The sequence below is a fragment of the Cyprinus carpio genome, chromosome B7 (assembly GCF_018340385.1).
Source record: "Cyprinus carpio isolate SPL01 chromosome B7, ASM1834038v1, whole genome shotgun sequence".
Lineage (NCBI taxonomy): Eukaryota > Metazoa > Chordata > Actinopteri > Cypriniformes > Cyprinidae > Cyprinus > Cyprinus carpio.
This window is the reverse complement of record NC_056603.1, coordinates 11,268,618-11,291,920: the sequence shown is the minus strand read 5'-3', so window position 1 is coordinate 11,291,920 and position 23,303 is coordinate 11,268,618. Positions and strand designations below refer to the sequence as shown.

The window sequence follows — 23,303 nt, the reverse complement described above, 5'->3', positions numbered from 1 at the left end:
AAAAATAAAAAAAAGAAGCTATGTTTTTAAAATATAAATATTTTGTAATAACAATGACATACACTATACACTACTGGTCAGTAATTTGGGGTCAGTAATTTTTTTCTTTCTTTTTTTTAAATAAAATCAATACTTTTATTCAGCAAGGATGTGTTAAATTGATAAAAAGTGATTATGTAAAGAAAATATATTATTAGAATATATATTATTATATATATTTTTTTTTTATTTTGAATAAATGCAGTTCTTTTTAACCTTTTATTCATCAAATATATTAGACAGCAGAACTGTTTCCAACACTCATAATAAATCAGAATATTAGAATGATTTCTAAATGATCATGTGATAGACTGGATGTTACATGTGACACTGAAGGCTGGAGTAATGATGCTGAAAATTCAGCTTTGCATCACAGGAATAAATTATTTTTATAAGTATATTCAAATAGAAAACTATTATTTTAAGTTGTAATAATATTTCACAATATTACTTTTTTTTTTGTATTTTTGATCAAATAAATGCAGGCTTGATGAGCAGAAGAGACTTCTTTCAAAAACATTAAAAATAGTAATGTTTCCAAACTTTTAGTCTGTACTGTGTGTATATATATATATATATGTATATATATATATATATATATATCTATATATATATATATATATATATATATATACTATATATATATATATTATATATATATATATATATATATACATACACACACACACTGTACCAGAGCTTGATGCTGTATCGAAGCCTAAATTTTTCACTCGGATGGACTGTGGAGGAAGTTTTACGCTGTTAAAATCTACATAAACCAGTTTTAAAATGAGCAGTGGAGAGGTCATGTTTTTCATGACAAGTACAATTGCTTCTGTGACTCATGGACTATTTTTACTGTTTCCTGCCATTATCTGCATCAGTAGGTCTGTGCCACAAACAGTAGACGTGTTTTCATTGATATTCTTGTGCTGAGATGGTCTGAGTTTGCCTCTCTTAACCTTGAACTTTTACCAGCAGTGGCATATAAGAGGGCAGAAATTTGCAGTTCAAATGAATTAAGTGGATTTTACTTATTTGCTTTGAAGTTAGCGATGTCAGGGGGGCTGTGGAAGGGATGCTCTGTATTTGATTTTGGCACACTTCATTTGCGAGTGCCTTGAGTCATAAAAGCACTTACTAGTCAGAGCGAAGTTTAATTTAAATGTCACATTAAATGGCAATTTTCACCGAGACATCTTCATGCGGATTTTCCAGAGCGTGAACAGTATTGACATTCTTAATACCTAATTACTTAACGCCATTTGAGCTAAACTGCTATCATGCACGGGGTAACGGAACAGCATTTGTTTCAGCCCTTCACTCATATGAACGTGCTCTGGGGTTCTAAAACTGGCTGAGGCCCAGCTAAAGGACAATGTAGGAGAGCCATGCCAAGACGCTACCTACCGCAGTGTGTCGTGGATGGATTTTATAGGAGCAGACCTTTTGTAGAAAATGCTGAGATGCGATTTAGTACGCAAGACCACTTTACTCTTTCATTTCAGATTGATATGCATCACTTAAAGTAATAGTTCATCCCAAAAATGAAAATTCTGTTATTGTTAACTCACCTACAAGTCGTCCCAAATTTGTAAGCTATATTTGCTTCTGTGAAACACAAAAGAAAATATTATTACAATTTCTTTCTGTGTTTTTGTTGTTGTTCTTGCTGCTGTAGTTTTTTGGCCCACACTGACTTTCATTGCATGGGCAAAATCAGTCAAAATATATTAAAGATAGAAAGTCTAACTGGTTTGGGACAATATGATAGCAGTGTTATTTTAGTTCTTTTTTGTATATTTAGTTTTAATTATTGTTGTACTTGAACTAAATGAAAAAACTAAATGTTATCTTGGCCACTAGCTGAAATTAAAGAAAAGTGGTTTTTTTTTTTTGTTTGATTGTTCCCCCCAGTTAATTTTATTTCAGGAATTAGCAAGTGCTCTTAACCACAACTTCAGTTTATTTTAACATGATCACTCTTATTGTTTGTTTTTTCCATTTACAGTGTGATAGATTATCTATTATCATAAAAATTGATTCTTTAAATTCAATTCAAATTGATATTTTTGCAGTATAACATTTAATTATTAGTAGACGTTAGGTGTCTTAATGCTACATTTTATTACTATCTTATGCCATAGAATAGATAGCATACACTATATGCATAGATCCATATCATAAATGCATTGTGCAGAATTTGAGTATGAATGATCCCATTAGAATTACTGAATTATATTGGGTAGATCTTTTAACAGAACAGATGGTGAGAGCTGTAAGAATTTCCCTGTGACTGTTCCTATAAATAAGTGACAAGTACCAAAAAAACACCTGGAGTGACAAGTACCAAAAAAACACTTGAACTGATTACACAGACTAGCTTAGTATTTTCCCCATCCATATTTTCTAGCCATTGTTTCTGGTGTCCAAATCATGAGCGTTCGCATGTGCCAGGAGTCAGATTTGTTTGGGAAACAAGAGCCATGTTTCATGGAGAAGGCCAATGCAAATGGGGCTCTGGTGTATGTAAACACCCTCGCTGAATAGATGCCCACAATCAAGCAGGTGTGCGCTGTAACAGAGAGCAAACGTTAAAAAACGTTTTTAAAAAAAGAAAGAAAAAAAGCCAAACTTTGCACTGCAGCCATTCTCGCCACGCTATTTTCTCCTGAAGACTTTTGGCACATTGTTGAAATTGTAAGGTACAGTAAATGATCAAAAGTAACAAGCAAACAGCATCTGAATCAAATTATTTGCACTGTTGGCCTTTCCTTGCGATGACATGGTAAAATGAAAGTCACGCGGTTATTCAAACATGCCTCGTTAATCAGTGTGTGTATTTTTCATGAGCTCATTATCGGTTCTGACAGTTTACTTTTGCATTACTGCATTTCTTCTAAAAAGTAGACCACAAAAACCCAGTGCTGTTTGTGTCTTTCATTTGTGCCTGAAAATAAACATGCATGATAAATGTCTTAAACATTAGTGCCATCCCACAAGGTCTTTTTAAAAGCATCTGGCCCGGCAATCAAAACCTTGAAAGTGCTTCAGTTTTCCATGACACTTTGAACTCCTTTCTGGCAGACAATCCTTTCCAAACTCCACTCATCACAAATATTATCCAGTTGTTTTGAGGATTGTCGTCGGTGATCCTCCCGTTTCAGACTTGGCAGCGCAGCGCAGCGCTTGCATCTGGCTCTCGTGTTAGATTGGGCTTGCGTGAAGGGAGGTGCCAGTGCTTTTGATCGACTGTGTGTTTCTCCTCCTGAATTCTAGGGCCGTGGAGGACGGGGGTCTATCTTTGTGTGGGCTTCAGGGAACGGCGGCCGAGAGAAGGACAGCTGCAACTGCGACGGCTACACGAATAGCATCTATACACTGTCCATCAGCAGCAGCACGCAGAATGGCAATGTGCCCTGGTACAGCGAGGCATGTTCGTCCACCCTCGCCACAACCTACAGCAGTGGAGGCCTCAATGAGAAACAGATTGTGAGTCTCTCTCTCTCTCGCTCTCTCTCTCCGCCTCCAGAAAATCAGCAACAGTTATCCTTTAATTGAAGAAGTGGCATAGCAAATCTAATCCAAATATAAAGAATCTGAAAAACAGTTGAAGATCAGAAGATAGACTGCCAAGCCATTTTATGAAGAATTGTTGCCACGGCTTTTAAGTTCTTAAAGGCTTTTTGGCTGTCAGTGAATGCTGCGGTCACTAGTGAGAGGGAAGATAGATGGTTTTTGTCTTCATGGCCTGTTTGAAGCTTCAAAAACACGGATGTTCTTGTGATTACAAACCATATCCTTTCACTATCAAGGCTTGGTTTTATCTTTGTGTTTGGGATTATTAATGATGTATGTTAAATCGAGCGTCACTGTTTTTATTGCATACACTTGTGCTTATGGATTTCGACAAACCCCAGCCCTAAGTATTACAACGTCTCCTAACCAGACAAAGCGACCAGCCATAAAAGCTAAAGTATTTGAGTGCATTAAATATGGTAGCTGGCAGCTCGTACATTTGAGTTTTCGTGTTTATTAATTATTATTAATAAATAAATATTTAACAAATTACTGTATGTATAGATTACTATAAATTATTAACAACTTATTTATTTTAATGTTAATTCAATTTATTTAGTTATTGAAGCTATATCTAGGCAGGGACAGAGTGCAAGCATGTATGTCTAACATAATTCTTTATTTTTAGCCTACTTGAATCATGAATATCTCCTTTCTGCTTAATGGACTACCTTTTGTTGACTGTTTATCATATGCTTCAAAATAATTATCATATTTTTATATATTTTTTGGTATGTAGTCGACTCGTGACATGAGTGTGTATTTTTACCACCCCTGTTATTTATTGTTAAGAACATTCTTTTTAGGAATTCTTATTCTTCTAATGCTAAGAGGAAAAAAAGGATAAAAAACATTCTTAAATATTTTGGGAACACAAAATATTCTTAACTTTATTCTTAAGTTAGAAAATAGAAGAAAGAAAAAAAATATTCTTAAGAATGATTTGTAAATCCGGTCCCAGAACATTTAGATGACCTTAGCAAGCCTATAGCAACACCCTGGCAACAAACTTCAACATGCTGGCATTTGACACTGACTTTTGTATCAGCAAACAACCTTTCTGGGTTTTTCACAAAATGTCAAGCTGTAGTTTCAAAGCACAAATATCCCTGTGATTTAAAACAACAACCCCTTACTGTCATAGCATGACATTTTCTTTGCTCATGTTCGGTTTCGTTTCTTTACCCAGCTCTGTGCCGACAGAGGCATGCATCCAAGCATTGTTCTCATAACCGGCTATGCCTGACTGACTCATCTATTGTCCCCCATTCAAGACACAGACACTGGCTTTCACAATGAGGTGTGCTTTTAAAGGACAGAAGCCTGATACCCGCTGTTTCCTCTACAGCAGAGACTCTGTCAGACGATATTCCTATCCTGTGGTCTCCCAAGATCCATTTTTAATTGTGCAATTGCTGAATTCTCCTGTCATCGCTCCTGTCATTCAGCCTCTCTGCCATTTTTAGCAATTAGTCTCACGCAAGGAGGTCTGTCGCAGTCAGTGCACATCCTGCGATGCCTGGCTTTTTAAGTGTCACCCGTCAAGCCTTTTATGTTTGCATTTGTCTTGAATTGTTCCGGCTCTGTCTGTGTGACCCTAAGGGCTTAAAAATGCTGCGCTTTTTACCCTCAAGTGTCAAAAATGTCAAACATTTAACTGAACCACCTGGGTCACTTAACGGGCAGAAGCTGAATGGCAGTTTTTACAGGGTTTTTACATTTTCTGAAGAATGTGAGAAGAGGTGCTTTCCATGCTGATGCCAGTGCCGTGATGCAAGACTTGTTGCCAAGGCATTGATATGCAGTTGCTAGGAAGTTCTGGGTGTTTGCCTACTGGCCCAAGTGGAAAGAGCCCAATTCCCAAGTCTCTGTGAAATCCTTATCCCTGGTCTATTTTTTCTCTCCCAAATTCCCCTCAAAAACAATTTAGAGGATCAGTTTGATCAGTCATAGCAGGTTGAAAAGTAACAGCACGGTTCTTCTCAACAACTCTCATGATTTGAGGTATCAATTATATCTGTAGCACAAACGGTGAGGGACTAGTTGCACATCAAAATTTAATGCTGAGTGTAAGGGTCTTGTTTGAATTCTTGATTGTAAGTATGAACAAATAATAATAGCAAATCTGGAAACAATTAGCAAGATTATGAAACGGGTTATGAATTGAGAAATCAAGATCTCTCTTATCATTTGACACACAGGCTAATGGTCAAAAGTTTGGAATATTCAAATTATTTCAATGTGTTATGTTCACAAAGGCTGCATTTATTTAATAAAAAATGTTAGAAACATTTAGAAAAAAAATAAAACAGTTATTAAAAAATATTTTAATGAATTCCAAAATGAATGAATTCCTGTTCATTCAAAAAGATCCTGGATAAAGCAGGGGAAAAAATACGTTTTCAGTTTTATTTATAATACAAAACCACTTAAATGACCTGAGAGCTAAAACCAGTGTAGAAAAGTGACTTTTATTTAACAGTGTGTTAAAATCCTACTAACAATATTATTGTGCCTCAGGAAACATTTTTTATCATCTTTTATGAAAGATTTCATTGTCATGTCAGTACAGTGTTGGTATTGTGTTCCCATCTGGAATGATTGGATTTTCCCGTCATATCAGTGATGTGATGTTTTCCCACTTCGCTTCCTGTTTCAGGTCACTACAGACCTCAGGCAGAAGTGCACTGACTCCCACACAGGCACCTCTGCCTCAGCCCCTCTAGCGGCAGGAATCATCGCCCTCGCCCTTGAGGCCAAGTAAGTCGTCCGAAGCATGGTTTGTCCTGTCCTCAAGCGAGGTCATCTTTCTTTATCAGCAATTTGAGTGACCCGAGGCTTTCGAAATAAAATGGCTGCTGGCTAGATTGGCAGGCTGGAATTAACCTTCAAATTCTCATTTGGATCAAACATATGCATTGAGCGCTATCATTTTAAATTAATTCACTGGTAACAAAATAACCTTTATGACTCCACCTGTAGCTATCCGTGACCTTTTAGGAAAGGGCAGGAGAGATTATCTAGGAGAGCTGTTTGTGTTTCGTTCCACCATGTATCTCACTAACACTTCTCTCCATAGTAAAAACCTGACCTGGAGAGACATGCAGCATCTGGTTGTGAGGACGTCCAACCCTGCCCACCTCACCACCAATGACTGGAAGACAAATGGAGTGGGTCGCAGAGGTAAAAGCCCATCTCGTTGCTTTTCATCGCTCCCTCCTCTTTCCTTTCACTCTGGCTTGTCTTTCCACTTTCCAGCTACTTGAACACTTTGTGATTAGATCGATAACATTATCATTGGCTGCACCAGTCTGCAAAACCTCTTTAATTCACCTCTTTACTTATAATGTCAGTCTTTTTACAACCTTTTTAAACTGGTTCTATAGTTACTTTCAACAGTATTGATTTCTCTCTCTCTCTTTCTCCTACAGTAAGTCATTCTTATGGATATGGTCTGCTGGATGCTGGGGCCATTGTGGCCCTGGCAAAGAACTGGACGAATGTTGGACCTCAGCGGAAATGTGTCCTGTCCTTGGTTTCTGAGCCTAGGTAGGTTAAACCCTCTGTACTGGATTGATCTTAAAAAGGTTAGTTTTGGTAGCAAAAATTGGCAGCTTTTATGTCCATTCAGACTGAATGTTTATGCTGCTGTTTTCCATTCAGTGAAACCATCCAGTGACCAGGGGTTCTTGGTCTTCAAAATGACATAAAACACCATAACCTCGTCTGAAGACCAGCGATAATATGGGTTTTTGGAGTTTGAAGGCCTTAGTTTTTATCCACTTGATTGCATAGATAAAGGCCTATGGTTTTTTGTGCTGCAGAAAATGCGGACAGAATCTCAGGAATGCAGTCATAAAAATTTGAATTTCATGGAATCTTAAGTTTGCATGGCATTTTTCAAATGTACAGCAACACAGTTAATCTAATTTAAATATGATTCCTGGTTTAATCCAATTGTCAAACGGCAAAAATCTGAGAAATTTCCTATTAAAATGTAGAATAAGATTCAATTTAATAAGGTTAATAGTATTGGATTATTCTGTGAAGCTCTTGTTAATGTTAACGTTAATTAATATATTTTAATTAATACCATTCAAAATTTAGGTATCTGTAAGATTTTTAAATGTAAAATACATTATTAATAAAAATACATTAATAGTAATATACTAAAATATATTAATAGTAATATTGTGAAATATTTTAGCAATTTAAAATAACTGTTTAATTTGAATGTATTTTAAAAATGTAATTTATTCCCGTGATGCAAAGCTGAATTTTCAGCATTATTACTCCAGTCTTCAGTGTCACATAATCCTTCAGAAACTATTAATATGCTGATATGCTGCGCCAGAAACATTTATTATTGTTACTTATGTTGAAAACAGTTTAGCTGCTTCTTATTTTTTCTGGACAACATGATGGATTTTTTTTTTTAATTCTTTTTTTTTTGAATTCTTTGATTAATAAAAAAAAAAAAATTGTGAAATAAAAAATATTTAGTCATTATTGAATAGAAGGGTATATTAAAGACATGAAAATTCATAAATTATTAAAAATATAGATTTATTATTCAATTTTTTTTTATTATTATTACTAAAGAAACATTCTGGACAGAAAAATTTAACTCTTTCAAGCAGCATAAACTTTTGCGTCTCTAAGTAAATTATGACAAATATTAATTTTTGTGTGAACTAAATCCTCTGTTAGAAGAAACTGCGGTCTTAATGGATTCTTCACTAACATATGTCAAACCGAGGTTCTTCGGTGCACACAAACGGAATGTTTTAAATTTAGTGCTGCTAAAAAGGTCATGAAGTGCAAGAGGAAACGGGAATATGAAACGAGGTGGGAGCGAATCATCACTTTTGACGGTCTATCATATTTAAATTTAGAGCTGCGCAACTTGAATGATGCTTCAGTGCATGAGGCATCTCCGCTGCCTACAGAGTGTGTTTAAAGGAAGTAATGACTTCCAGATAAGCTTGTTACATCCACGTTTGTCACACTTCCATCATTGCTGACATCTTGGAACTCAAGACGGACCCTCAAAGTACCTCTCCACCAATCTCATCCTCTCTCCCAGCATATCGTGTCTCTCGCTCTAAAAACTCACCCTCTTTTTATCCCTTCCTCCAGTCATCCTTTATGGTTCACCAACGTTATGGAAAGATCAAGGGCTTTTGGAGCAAAGCCCAATTTAACATGCTGGTTGCAGAAGTCACAGAGCAAAGTGATTACGGGCTGCCTCACTTCCATCTCTGCTGTGTTTTTCTTCATTTTTCACTCGCAACATCTCTGACTTGAAGTCTTGCGTGTGCTGCGGCGTTACCACGCACAGAGAGGTTACGCTTCATTCCTCATGGACTTGTCAGAGGCTGTAGCCTGTCGTTCTCTCTCTTGATTTAAGCTCTTCTTCCAGTGTAACCCTGTCTCTGGTGAGCAGGTCCGGGCCGCTCTAAGCTCCTTATAGGATTGGGTTTAGAGTGCCAAAAGCCTACCGGCTCCTGTAGCGGTCATCGGTGGCACATGTCTTAACCTGACTGAACCTTTCTGTTGGACCAGAAATGTGTTTTGCACACTTAAATGTTGCAGCAGCAGTTTGATATAGTCAGAATTAGTTCATCTTTCCCAGCAGCTATTAATAAGGCCAGTTTGATGCAAGTAAACACGTTAATGCTTTCATCACATTGCTTTATTTAACATAACTTCTAGTGTAGTGAGTTTGGGGAATAATTACCTATTTGTTCAAACAATGTTTGGAAATCCATTAAACATTTATGCTTAAGATAATAGTGATGCTTTCTTTTGAGGCTTCAGTAAACATTTGGGTAATTTGGCATTTTAAAACACATGGCTTTGCATGAATGTGTGTGCCGTTGCTTTTATAAGCAGTTGAACTACCAGTTTTCACCTGGTGGGTGATAAAGGAGAATCTGAACCATATCTAGTATTAAGATTGTGTTTTCAGCTAAATCGTGGTTCTTGTTTGTGAATATTTTGATGATCTTACACTAAACTTACAAAAGTTTTGGGTCAGTAGGATTTTCAACAAGGATATATTAAATTAATCAAAAGTGACAGTAAAGACTTTAATTTTTACTAAAAATTCTATTTCAGATAAATCTTGAAAATTTGTGAAAATTAAAGAATACAAAAAAAAGGCATCACAGTTTCTACAAAAAATATTAAGCAGCACAACTGTTTTCAACTTTGATAAGAATAAGGAACGTTTCTGGAGCAGCAAATCAGCATATTAGAATGATTTCTGAAGGATCATGTGACACTGAAGACTGGAGTAATGATGCTGAAAATTCAGCCTTGCATCACAGAAATAAATTACATTCTTTAAATATATTAAGACAGAAAACAGTTATTTTAAATTGTAATATAATTTAAAAATATTACTGTTTTAATGTATTTTTGATTAAATAAATCCAGCCTTGGTAAACATAAGAAACTTCTTTCAAAAAAGTTAAATGACCCCAAATTTTTAAATGATAATGCATAATGCATTAATAATTACTTGGAATAAGAAGTTTAACTTTTCATTGTGGTTTATCTGTCAGTTCTTGAACACTATTTTCTGTTTTTAGGAATATTGGGAGTCATTTGGTGATCAATAAGAGTGTGGATGCATGTGCTGGGACGGACAACTTTGTGAGCTCATTAGAACATGCTCAAGCCCATCTCACCCTGTCCTACAACCGCAGAGGAAACCTGGCCATCTACCTGATCAGCCCACAGGGCACCCGCTCCACGCTGCTTGCACCCAGGTCAGGCACTGAAAGGGATACATCCACACACTTTATACTCAAATAGAGTATAGCTGAATCAGTTAAGTGTAACATTCTCTGTCTCTTTCTCTCTCAGACCTCATGATTACTCCTCTGATGGCTTCAGTGACTGGGCTTTCATGACCACCCACTCCTGGGATGAGGACCCTCGTGGAGAATGGACGTTGGAGATTGAGAACGTGGCTGGAACCAATGACTATGGTAATAGCTCATCCATCCAATTTGCCTTTTTTTTTTTTTTTTTTTTTCATTAATGCTCCAAGCGTGTTGAGCCATGGTGCTCATGCAGGAGCTGCAGGTTCAAATCCAGCAAATTTGGACTTCCAGTGTACCCTACCTGATCCCATTCTAGGGGGCTGTTTCATAAAACTAGTACCATATACCATATAAGCTAGGCTTATTTCAGTTATTCTGACTTATTGTCACTTGATTTGGTTTCCGAAAGCAAAACTACAATAGCTCAAGTTCAGTCACTGTGGCAACTTATGCTGGGAAACTAACCTGGTCTGGAGCTGGCTAAGCTGAGCTCCTCTAACACTGACTAATAGGAACACATTGATATCAGCACTGCAATGACTTTCTCACATACAATTAGTTGACTTTATTATTAGTCCAAAAATAAAAGTATACAGAAAATGCAACTTAAATAATTAAATATCTAAAAATATAGGCTACAACCAACTGTATTTAATGTATTGTGCCCAAAATGTAAAGACTTTTTTTAAAGATATATAAAAACATTTTAACATGGATGCTACTTGCGCATTCAGTTGATCAGCAGTTTCTAGCAGTGCAGCCTTTCTCTCGGGTTTTATAACAGCTGTACCTTTTATGGTTCTTAGTAGAACATTAAAACATTACAATCCAAAATTGCTCTTTAAAGCATTAAAAACACGGAATTAAAAGTTAAAATCAATGAATTAAAAATGAAAATAAATAATTGAAATCAGACTACATTTTAACTTATAAGAAGAATACATATTTAACTCATTTGAGCTAGTAATTAGGGCTGTATTAGCCAGCTTAAATTTGATTTACACTTACTGCTATTATTAAAATACACTTATATGTCGGCTTAGAAAATTCTACATATCACATTTAATGTCCAACAACAAATATTTTAGCAGAATGTCAATTTTACTCTGAGTTACTGCGCTAATATATTTAGCATACATATGTGCAGCAGCACTCGTTCACTTGTGAAGCCTTGCCCACTCCTGACAGTAAAATGGATATATTTGCATGACTTTTTAACATTTACATGTGAAAAATATACCTGTGACGTGGCAGTTATAGGCTGAGGAAGACATAACCATCTCAGATGCATTAAACGGCACAAATATTGGCTGGGGATCGATTTGATCCATGATTGACCTTAAGAGCTGCTTAAGGGGCCAGCTGTGGCCTAATGGTTAGAGAGTTGGACTTGTAACCAGAAGGTCACAGGATCGAGTCTCGGTGCTGGCAGGAGTTGGCGGTGGGAGGGAGTGAATGAACAGCGCTCTCTTCCACCCTCAATACCGTGAACCCCCAGTTGCTCCCCGGGCGCTGGATATATAGCTGCCCACTGCTCTGGGTGTGGGTTTCACTGTGTGTTCTCTTCTCACTGCTGTGTGTGTGCACTTGGATGGGTTAAATGCAGAGCACCAATTCCGAGTATGGGTTACCATACTTGGCAAATGTCATGACTTTCACTTTCAGAATAAGCATGCACATCAAGTGATCTTGACTCACTGAACCTGGATCGAATTAGTGAGATTGTGTGAAATTAAATTGTCGTTTATGAAACCGATTTAGTCCCGATTGATTTCTTAGGTTATTTAAAGTCAGGTTTTCGACTTTAATCCCCACTTTTCTTAACGTCTTTTATGAAACAGCCCCCAGGTCACTTTCACTAATATTATCCTGACTTTTTTCAAATATCTGCTTCTCTACTAATAAAAACTACTATAAAAAAGACCATAAAAATAAAATGAAACACAACTGATCAAATTAAAGCAAAATAAAAGATAATAAAAGGCCTGATAAAATAAAATAAAAATGATAATAAAAATAAGAGAAAATTAAAAAAGATAATAAAAATAAAAATTATAGAAAATAAAACAATAAAAATAAAATAAAAAACAATCTGACTTGAAAGTGATTAAAAAGTCAAGCATTGATTGTGATCCAATAAAATAAACAAATTATAATAAAAATGAAACGGAGTAATAAAAGAACATAAAGAAAATCTAAATACAATTAAACAAAAATGATAAGAAGTAGATTGTCGTAAAAAATAAAAATAAAAAGATCATAAGATAAAAGATAAAACAATCTGGTACTTGAAAATGATTAAAAAGAGTCCAATATTGATTGTGATCCAAAAAAATTATTTTTTAATGTCTCACAGTGCCCTGCATTACACTTCACAAAAATGTAGAGTATCTTCTCTTCAAATCCGCCTGATTTGCCCAATCCTGTTTTCTTCCTCTTTTATGTCACAGTCAATTTGTCTTCCTTCACCACACTCCGCAGTAATTCTGATTAATTAAATCTAGCTAAGTAAATCAGAGGACTGAGATTTTTCCCCCTCTCCCACTATCACACTCTCCAGCCGCTCATGAACACTAAATATAAAGGGACTTCCAGCCAAAGCCCATTCATTTGTCCTGCTCAGACGCTAACACAACTGCTTTATGTCTGGATTGAATGGACCATTCGTCCAGTGCATTACCTAGTCCATTTCTTTTTGTTGCTTTAAGAATTTACAGAGCTACTGACTTTATTGGACTATAGAGACAAAGTGTGCCATTTATCTAATGCATGTCGAAGCAGTGTGGCACTACAGTCACTGAATGATGATAAGAAGTCTGTTCAGACATTTTGTGTGCTGTTACAGGGCACAAGGATGAGCAAACTTTTATCTGCGGTGTAATTTGTGTTAGTGGCCACAAAATGAGCAAGATGTACAGGTGATTATATGCAATCAAACTGTCAAAATAAAAAGGGTGTTGTCATTTTATCTTGTATACAAGTGAAGAGTTCATTTGCAAAAACTTTTGCAACTTTTAAATAAGCCCAACACTCATGGACAGCAGAGTGGAACAAGTGAAGGAGAAGCTTTATCTCCTTGTATCACGTAAAACTGACGATTCTAGTCAATCAGTCAACGTTCTGCAGTGAGTTTGGCTTCATCCTTTTGGTACCCTTTGCTGTGCTAGGTACCCCAACGGAAAGGTACCAAGAAAGTGGTACGGTACAGTTCACTATTTTGGTACCATTCACAACTTTTGACAGTGGAAACGGAAATAATTGCATACCGTACTGTACTGTACCGAACCGTACCGCTCGGTGGAAATGAGCCATTAATGTAAAATGACCAATCAGAATGCAAGATTTTAGCTTAAAAAATGTCATTCCTATATTATATATTACAGCTGTAAAATTATCAGATATATGCTTGTTAATGCTTAATCTGTATGTGTCAGTTCTAATTGTTTATTGTGATTATCATTAATATTAAAATTCTTATTTTAATTTTTAGTGTTTTATCATATTGCTGTCATTTTATAAATTCAGTAAGCCTTGAGAGGCTCCACAGTTATGTGATCATAAGTATTATTTTAGTATCATTGAGATTTGAGTTTTACAATTATTTGTTTTTATCAGTTTTATATATATATTGTTATTTTCATTGTAAAGTTTTAGTAATATTTGTTGTGTGTGTTTCCTAGCTGAAATTAAAAGTTAATGTTTATTTTATTTTAAATAACAAAAATGTTTTTTGTTTTAGTTAACTTTGGTCAGATTGCTAATGCATTGCCTCTTGTGGCTTTTTGCTTCTATTCTAACTTAGCACTGTTCTGATTTACTTGAGAAATCAATCTAATGTTTTTTGTTTTCTTTTGGTCAGTTGCTTGTGTTCCTAATTTGTGAGTTGACAGCATCTGCTGACTGAATAAATGTGCATACAGTGTAGTACAGTCTGCTGATTGAGACAGAATGAACACAGACATAATGATTCACAACTGGTGACTGTCCTCATTTTGTAAGTTTCTGGTGTGCATGAGTCAGATTGTTGAATCTCTCTCTGTGTCTGTTTTAGGCACTCTGACTCAGTTCACACTGGTCCTCTATGGCACAGCTTCTAGATTATCCGGCCCTTCAGCAGCAGACTCCAGCAGCTGCAAAACATATGACCTCAATCAGATCTGCACAGGTAAGTGTCAGAGTAAAAATGGTGAAAGTGCGCCCCCTGCCCACAACTAGTGGCATTTACTAGCTGTCCTCAGTACCTAAGCTGTTTTCAGTTGCATATTAACATCTTTAACATCTTGATTTATTTTATTTGTCGTCTGAAACATTTGGACTTTTTGCACAACATTTTGTGTAATATTTTGCAAAATTGCAATTTTTCTAAATGAATCATGTCATGTAGGGTCATGCAACAACAGTGAAGCACACTGCTATTTGAAATGCTAATCATTGTGTAATTACATACATATCATTCTGTTTTATGTGCTGTCTTTAAGAAATAGTAGGCAGTATGCAGTAAGTTAGAACACAACATTAATTTAGTTGAAAAACAAGACACTGAAGACTGAAGTAATGATGCTGAAAATTCAGCTTTGTTTCACAGGGATAAATGACATTTTAAAATATAATAATATAGAAAACAGTTGTTTTACTTTATAACAATATTTCACAAAACTGAGTTAAAGGTCAAATAAATGCAGCCTTGGGGAGCACTTCATCCCCAGACTTTTGAACACTAGTCTGTGGTTTCACAAAATGTTTAATTTATGTATAATTAAATACATTAATTAATACATAACACTGTAAACCTGACCCTGATAATCTCCCCACTAATTGAAAGCTTGAAACTAAATCTATAAAGCTTGCAGCTGTTTTTATAGGTCCCTTTTGCTTCTGTTGCGTGTTGTGCTGGTCATGTCTTAGCTGTTAAATTGTGTGTTCATAACTCTATCCTGGAATTAGTTCACAGTGCCAGCTGCATTGGCAGCCGTGTTGAAGGCAGCTGTCCAGTTTAGCCTGCGGCCGTGCCCCTTTCTGTGGCACTCGTTTCCAGCTCATTCTTACCTCTCCACACACACACTGACCCTGCCACTACTCTTTCATCAGCTCTTTCCTTTTTCTGTCCTCTGCCTCCTCCGCTGGCCATCATCTCCTCTCCTGCCCTCCTCTGAATGACACCATGCTCAAACAATTTCTTTATGAATGCTCAAAATATGCTCTTCACCTCTTTTTTGTGTACTATGATGGGCAGAGTGTATGTAGTTGATTTATCTCCCAATAATCTGTTTCTTAAGGCCTGTTTACACTCTTAAAAATAAAGGTTTTAAAAAGGTTTTCAGTGGTCTGTTCTAAAATAACTGTTTTTTTTTTCTGGTGTGAAGAACATTGCAATAATTTAAAGAATGTTTTACCATTGTAAAGAACCTTTTGTGGAAAGGAAAGGTTCCGTTTGTGTTAAAGGTTCTTCATGGAACCACAGATGCCAATAAAGAACCTTTATATTTAAGAGTGTAATGCAGCTTAGCATCTGGCCGGCACATTTATCTAGAATTGTTGATACAACAGTAAAGCACCAGCTTGGACAGAACAGTTCATAAAGGCACTCTTTGTGACAGCCTGGTAAGATGACTTTATTTGCAGGTGGACTGGTGCACTCAGACTCAAGGAAGTTAGGTTATGCTAGCCAAACTACTCATTTTCAGCTAGCACTTGGCACTTTTGTGTACAATATGCATCAGGCGGTTAGTTAACAGGTAGGGTGGGCTGGATGCGCAGATGTGCGGTTTATGTGGCTGAGGCCACATTCAATGTAAACAACACAAAAATAACCTGAGGCAGAATTTGTCAAAAATGAAAAAGAAAAAAAAAGATTAAAGGGGTCTTATAATGTGTTTTCAAGTTTTCCTTTCTCTTTGGAGTGTTACAAGCTGTTCGTGAATAGATAAGATCCCTAAAGTTGCAAAGACTAAAGTCTCAAATCCAAAGAGATATTCTAAAACGTCTCATTTAAACACGCCCCCACATGTCTACGTCACTGTGTGGGAAGTCATTTCTCTGATCACAAATGCAAACATGGTTTTATGTTTATGTGGCGCAATATGCAACGCAATGCTTAAAAAGACAGTATAAGTCATTATAATCAGTAATTATGTCCCCACTGGATGCAACAAATGTCTTGCTTGTAATGGGTTTTATTGGTTTTGTCTCATCGTGCCGGGAGACGGCATCACAGTATATTAAGGGGTGTAATATTTCCGTCACACGCTTGAGGTGTTTGGCCAATCACAATGCACTGGATAGCTGGCCAATCAGTGTACACCTCGCTTTTCAGACCGATAAGCCTTTTAAAAAATCTACGCGTTTCAGGAGGCAGGGCATAGAGGAGAAACAATAATGTACAGTATGTGGAAAATAATGTGTTTTTTGAACCTTAAATCACATAAACATATTTCATTACACCAAATACACAAAATAATGTTCTTTTTAGCAACGTCATATGACCACTTTAAAATACCTGAATAAATTGCTCAATATTAAAAAAATTTAAAATTACAAATCACACAGTATTTTGGATTTTTTAATAATAATAATTAGGAGGCTCTGACTTACAGCGATTTTACCACAGTTAAACAGCATTTATATTTTTGTTATTTTAGTATTATTTATATAATGTTGTAGTATGTATTAAAATTTAGAATTAGCCTTTATTGTAAATATATTTTGAATTAAATTGTGATTTTTAGTACTTTCTCTCAAACTTATTTTACTTAAATTAGCTGTCAAGACAACATTTCTAATTTGCATTAAGGTTTTATGCATTTTACGTGTTCATCTAAGGGTTATATCTAATGGAATTTTTTTTAAAAGTTTATAACTATTTTAGACACTTCTTCACACTGTACATAAGAATGCTCTTAACCATGGTAAAATGACTGCAAAGCACAGCCTCTTATTGCTTTTTGAAATGTCATATTTGATCTCAATTTGTGCATTGTTTTTATCAGCAAAAGCCCTTTGTGTACAGTATATCCGGTTGATCCAGGAGTTCTTCCTGGTGCTCATTCTACTGTGATGAAGGGTTGCATGTTATCCCTGATCTGACCTTCGAAGCTTGAACCCACTCCAGGTGTTAAGCTCTGTTACCACAGCAACCCAACATGCCCTACCAACCCACAAATAGGGATTTTGCACTCAAAAAAACGCCTTTTACTAATCCTTTGCAGTTGTCAGAAGATGCTTGGATGGTTTAGTAATTATTCCAGTAATAGGACTCACATCAGGCAAGGTAGCACATTTGAAAAGACCTGAATTTCCTGGACCGTTTTTCTTCTTGGCATGGCAGGCAGCATTTGAGGTGTAAAAAAGCCTAAGCAGCGCAGAGCGATGCAGTGTTTAGCTTCAGTCCTCAGGCGGATTCATTTACTCTATCACACTTCACACACACACAAGCTGCCCAACTGTGCATCCTATTTAAAGGATGTAACGGGTTCAATACAAATTAAACTCTAGCAACAAGCGTTTGTGGCATAATGTTGATTTACCATGAAATATTTTTTGTTTAAAAAACAAAGCAAAAACCACCGTTAAATAAGACAGTGAAAGCACACAGAGCCAGACAATAAGCCTTCAAATAGGTTTGCACACTGTATTAAAGGTATAGCCGCAAAACTTTTCTACATGCTTACATGTTTGGTAACCTTGTCTGTGCATATCCAATCATTTATCTTCACAGTCTGTAAATCAAAAAGCTTGACAATAATATTTTCCTTTAATTTTTTTTTTTTTTTTTTTTTAATTTTTAATCAACATTAATATTTTTAGGTTAATATTTTTTATTTATTTATAATATTTATATTGTTATTAATTTTATTCAGCCATTTCATCAAAGTTTTTTTACTATTTAATCATATGTATTTTTAAAATGGTCCTGTGGTGTTTTATTATTATATATATATATATATATATATATATATATATATATATATATATATATATATAATTATTTATTTTTTTTAATTTTAAGGTTGGAATTAAATTAAGATTTAAAATTTTTTAAAAATCAATGCATATTTATTTTAAAAGTCACATGAAATCCTTAACACTGGGAAGGCAAAAGTGTGGGGTTGACAAAATACAAATAATTTATTTGAATATTCTATGTAGTTTCCCAGTTAGTAATGAGTTGATGAATTGATTATTATTAATAATGCTGTTTTAAATGGAGTACAGCATGTAACATTACAACATGTCTGCTTCCTGAATGTACTATCAGCCGCCCTTCAAAAGATGCAAGCTTTGCATTTCAGCCTTTAAATCCTCAGGAATGCTGGTCTCATGGACTTCCATCCAAGTGTAAACATGATTTTTGGTTTTAAAAAAGTCAAATAAATTTTTAATGGAAATCAGCAATATAGTTTAGCTTGTATTTTGAAGCCTAAACAGAATTCTGTTTCTTCCTCCTGCAGAGTGCAACCCCGGCTTTTTCTTGCACAACAAGGGCTGCGTGAGAGACTGTCCAGCAGGTTTCATCGCAGGCACTCGCTCCATTTTCCTCCCCAACAACGAGGTGACGTCCGTCCTCCGTCCTGCCTGCCAGTCCTGCGACCCCATCTGCCTCACCTGCAGCGGCACGGGCCCTCAGAGCTGCCTCTCCTGCCCTCCTCACAGCCACCTGGACGCTGTCAGCGGCACCTGCCTGCACCAGAACCACATCCAGCGTGAGTCTCCGGACGGCGGGCTGTTCCAGACGCAAGGTGGTGGCTCGTCCATCAAACTGCACCCAGAGCTCACCTCTCGCCTGCCTGCAACCGTGGCCGTGCTCAGCTGTGCCTTCATCGTGGCTACGTTTGTGGCCGTGTTCGGCTTCCTGCAGATGTACACACGTAAACAGAACAAACTACTGTCTGCTGAAGCTGGGCCAGGATCTGGCTTACTGGTTGGGTTTGGTTTCAACCGCACCGCAGTGGCCTACAAGGGCATCCCAAGCGTTTGGAGGGAGGACGTGGGCAATTCCGAGTCAGAGAACGAGGAATTCGAGATCCGCAATGAGAGGACTGCCTTCATTAAAACACAAAGTGCTCTTTAACACCCTTCTTGCTCACGTTCCTTCCCTCTCTAGCCTCTGTGGCACTGTTGTCTCTTTTTTTTTTTTTTTTTTTTTTTGTGTGATTTCCTTCTTGGGTTCGTCTGAGCAAATCTTAATTCTGGGGGGTTTGGTTTGTTTTTCGCACCTGTCGTAGTTATATGAGCCATGATTCACCTGGGTGTTGACCTCTCTCGGTGCCTCAAAATGGAAAGCTTCCAATCACAAGCGACGGTGATGAGCCGATGGTCACAGGGTTGCCCCGGAATAACAATAAACATGATTATTGTTTGGTCTCTTCCTGTTGCCTAGTGAGATTTTAAGTAACAAGATTGAATCATTTGCATAGGAGGAAAACAAAGCTTTTCTTTGAGTGTATGAGTGTGTGTGTATATGTGTGTGTTTGAGAGTGAAACTACGTTTATATGAAGTCAGTCAGTGCTCCAGTGGGTTGGATCCACTGGCTTTGCGCAGGGAGCCTTTTAGAAGAACATATCACTATTTCTACATGGTCAGATGGAGAGAGGAGCAGTGTGTTGTTAAATGTGTTTGAAGAGCTTACTGCTCCCCCTAGAGTATCTACATTCACAAATTCACAGTGTACAGCAGGCTGTTTAAAGGAATAGTTCTCCGAATGATGAAACCTGACATCATTTGCTCACCCTCATGTCATTGCAAACCTGCATTGTTTTCTTAGGTGAAAAAAAAATCTAAATGCCTCTAAATTTTATATATATATATATATATATATATATATATATATATATATATATGTAGTGCTGATGATAGTGAAATGATTAATCACATTCAAAATAAAGGTTAAGAACACACCATACCACTTTTATGGTGTATTTGTTGTCATTTTTGATGCTCGACAGCTTTGATCTGGTGATTATCAGTATCTTTTCTGTTTCTTTGAAGATCTCATGCAGGTTTGAAAAGACACGAGTGAGTATTTTCATTTTATTTGTGAGTTTCTTTGTGAACCGCAGTATGCCTGCACTCTCTAACCGTACCGCATGTGGGGAGAAATCTCTGAAGTCAGTCAGTCCTTCCGAGCCAGCTCGGCAACTTTAAGCTCTTCTCTTTTCTAAATCTGTCCTCCAGTCAAGGTTTGAAACACTAGAAACGGTCCCGGCTAAAGGCCTGTCCTGAAAAGATCTGGCTTCGATGTTGTCATGTTCATGGGAATCATCCATGGTTGTGTTTTTGAAATAAATCAGAGACAGGGCTGTGATGACCCTCACCCAGAGCAGCTTGGGTTTTATAGACGTTTGGTTGTTTTCTTCTGCTCGAATCATTTCATCAGGTAATTTTCTTTGCTTACTACTGTTTGTTATTAGTAGTACGCTTGGCCTCGTCAGCTCATCTGCCCAGAATATAGTGCTGTTGTATTTTTGTTTTTATCCAAATTACATATTCATAATCCACATGTTGCTCTTATGCATTATCTTCATGAAATGACAATGTTATCTATGGAATCTGTGCAATAGAGACCCAACAGAGCTAATGCGATGATGTGCTGATTTCTTCATCATATCCTATCAGCATTACTATCAACCTTTCAAAACCAGTTTCTTACGACTGCACCAAACAAAGACAAGGACACAGTATAGGCCAGTTCACAAACTACTTGCACCATCTTCAGCCTTGCCCTTGTTTAGTTTAAACACGTTTTTACATGATTAAGACTCATCTCTTTTTTTTTTTTTTTTTTTTTTTTTTTTTTAAGTGTGTCCTGTTCATCTACACAGTCTCTAGACTAACAGAACATCTTCATTGACGACACCCTACAGTTTCACAGCTGTTGAATATCTCGTGACTTTATGCTAATGTTTATTTGTTGATCTGGTACCTCCCTGTTCTTAAAACAAGTTTCAAATTGGAACTTTTCATCCCTCCTTGTATTATTTGTATAAGAGTTCAACTTGAAGCTGCAATTTACTATTTAGCTAAACAGCTGTATAGGACTTCAGTTTTGTTTTTCGTTTTTTTTACAATAAATATATAGGTCTTCAGTTTATTTACAAAGAATGAATTTGCGGTGAAATGAATGGCTAAATTTCAAAGAATGAAATTGAACACTTTTAAATTCATTTAGCGCTCACACACACACACACAGAGAGTTGCAACTACTTTCTATTTTTAATACTCTCAACATACAGTACATGTTAATTCAATTCTCTACACTTTTGTTTAGCTAAACTGTAAATAGCTGTTCTGCCCCCTGCAGTAATGACTGTGTTACAGCTGTTTTGGAAAGCCTCAAAGACTGTGAAGGCGTGACCAAAAAGCACAGATGAAAATCTGCTTGCCTTAGAGGGATAACATGACCTGAAAAAACACACTGAAAAAAAAAAATTTATAACTTTTTTAAATTGAGGTTTGTTTAAGTTTTGACTTAGATAAGTGATTTAACCATACACCTTCAGAGAATGCTTGAAAAGGCTGTTGAAAGACATTTTAGGAGTTGTGGTCTAAACTTGTCGTGGCTGCAGTTTTTACAAGGTCACACGTAGTAGGTTTTCACCCTGATGGTGCGATGATTGCATTGTGCTTTAAGGGCTTGTTTGTGTGTGTGTGTGTGTGTGTGTGTGTGTGTGTGTGTGTGTGTGTGTGTGTGTGTGTGTGTTCAGGCTCAAGTGAGAACCTTCTGGAACCATAGGATTATTTTCATCTTTATTTGAAGAGTCAACTGATGCATGTAGATTCCCAAGTAGAAAACACCAATCATTTGTATGACTACCTGAGACAGGACAGCTATATATAAAATTAGGCCTATTTTTGTACTATATATATGGTGCATTGTCATTTACATTTAATTTAAAGATTATTTGCTGTTTTTTTCTTTTTATTTAATTGATGTCAATATGCTAATTATAGATTATACAAAAAAAATAAAGATCTATGCAAACTTCAGCATTTTCCGTTGTGAACTCTTTATTGTATTTCCTGTAGGTCAGATCAAATCTCATAGTCCACAGCCATGCTGAAAGCTTTGTTGTTGTTTTTTGAGGCTACACGTAAATTGAGATTTCCATGACAAAACCTTTTAAAGGTTACTACTTAGAACTGTTTTGCTAAGAAAGGTCTAGCATCCTGTTGAGGTTAAAGTGTTAGGTGCAAAGGTAGTTTTGACTACGCTACATAAGAGATGTGTTTTGGTAGATTTGACCGGTCAGTGTCTCGACCAATTGTTTAAAATAGTACAAAAATGAAACGAGAGCACAATATTTTAGGCATGGCCTGGTTTGCAGAAGTGGACTTCCAGACGACTTCCCTTGGTTTGTACAATGTTACATCATTTGTGTTATCCTCAAAAACACATGCTTACTGAAAAAAATAAAATAAAACTATGAATCATCACTTTGTCAAAAAAAAAAGAAAAAACCACAACAAAAAAAGTTGAGCACACACAGACTTTTTGTGACTACACCCTACTGCAAGGCATGAGGTCACAATGCAACTAGTTAAATGGCCTGTGACAGGTGTTTACGGTTTAGTCACCATTTAAACCACAAAACAAATGTGACCCTGGACCACAAAACCAGTCAAAGTAACAGGTATATTTGTACAAGCCAAAATTATCGTTTTTTTTTTTTAATGCCAAAAAATCATTAGGATAATAAGTAAAGATCATGTTCCATGAGGATAATTTTGTAAATTTCCTACCATAAATACATAAACCTTTTTTTGATTATTTGATTCAAATTAAAAACGTTTTTTGATTTGATTGAACATCTTTGATTAGTAATATGCACGACTAAGAAAGTACTTTCGAGTTTCTC

The 23,303-nt window shown here is 36.3% G+C and overlaps 1 protein-coding gene across 3 annotated transcripts in view; it reads left to right on the top strand.

The window, feature by feature from the left end:
• LOC109045813 (furin-1-like) overlaps window positions 1–22,434 on the top strand; it is a 111,698-nt gene extending 89,264 nt beyond the window's left edge. For all 3 annotated transcript variants that reach the window (XM_042727242.1, XM_042727240.1, XM_042727241.1), the window contains exons 9-16: window positions 3,319–3,531; window positions 6,278–6,378; window positions 6,698–6,801; window positions 7,050–7,167; window positions 10,215–10,394; window positions 10,492–10,616; window positions 14,503–14,616; window positions 18,899–22,434. In XM_042727242.1, coding sequence (XP_042583176.1) covers window positions 3,319–3,531; window positions 6,278–6,378; window positions 6,698–6,801; window positions 7,050–7,167; window positions 10,215–10,394; window positions 10,492–10,616; window positions 14,503–14,616; window positions 18,899–19,518 — 1,575 coding nt within the window. In that variant the 3' untranslated portion in view covers window positions 19,519–22,434. The remainder of the gene's footprint in view (window positions 1–3,318; window positions 3,532–6,277; window positions 6,379–6,697; window positions 6,802–7,049; window positions 7,168–10,214; window positions 10,395–10,491; window positions 10,617–14,502; window positions 14,617–18,898) is intronic.
• The last annotated feature ends 869 nt before the right edge of the window (window positions 22,435–23,303 follow it).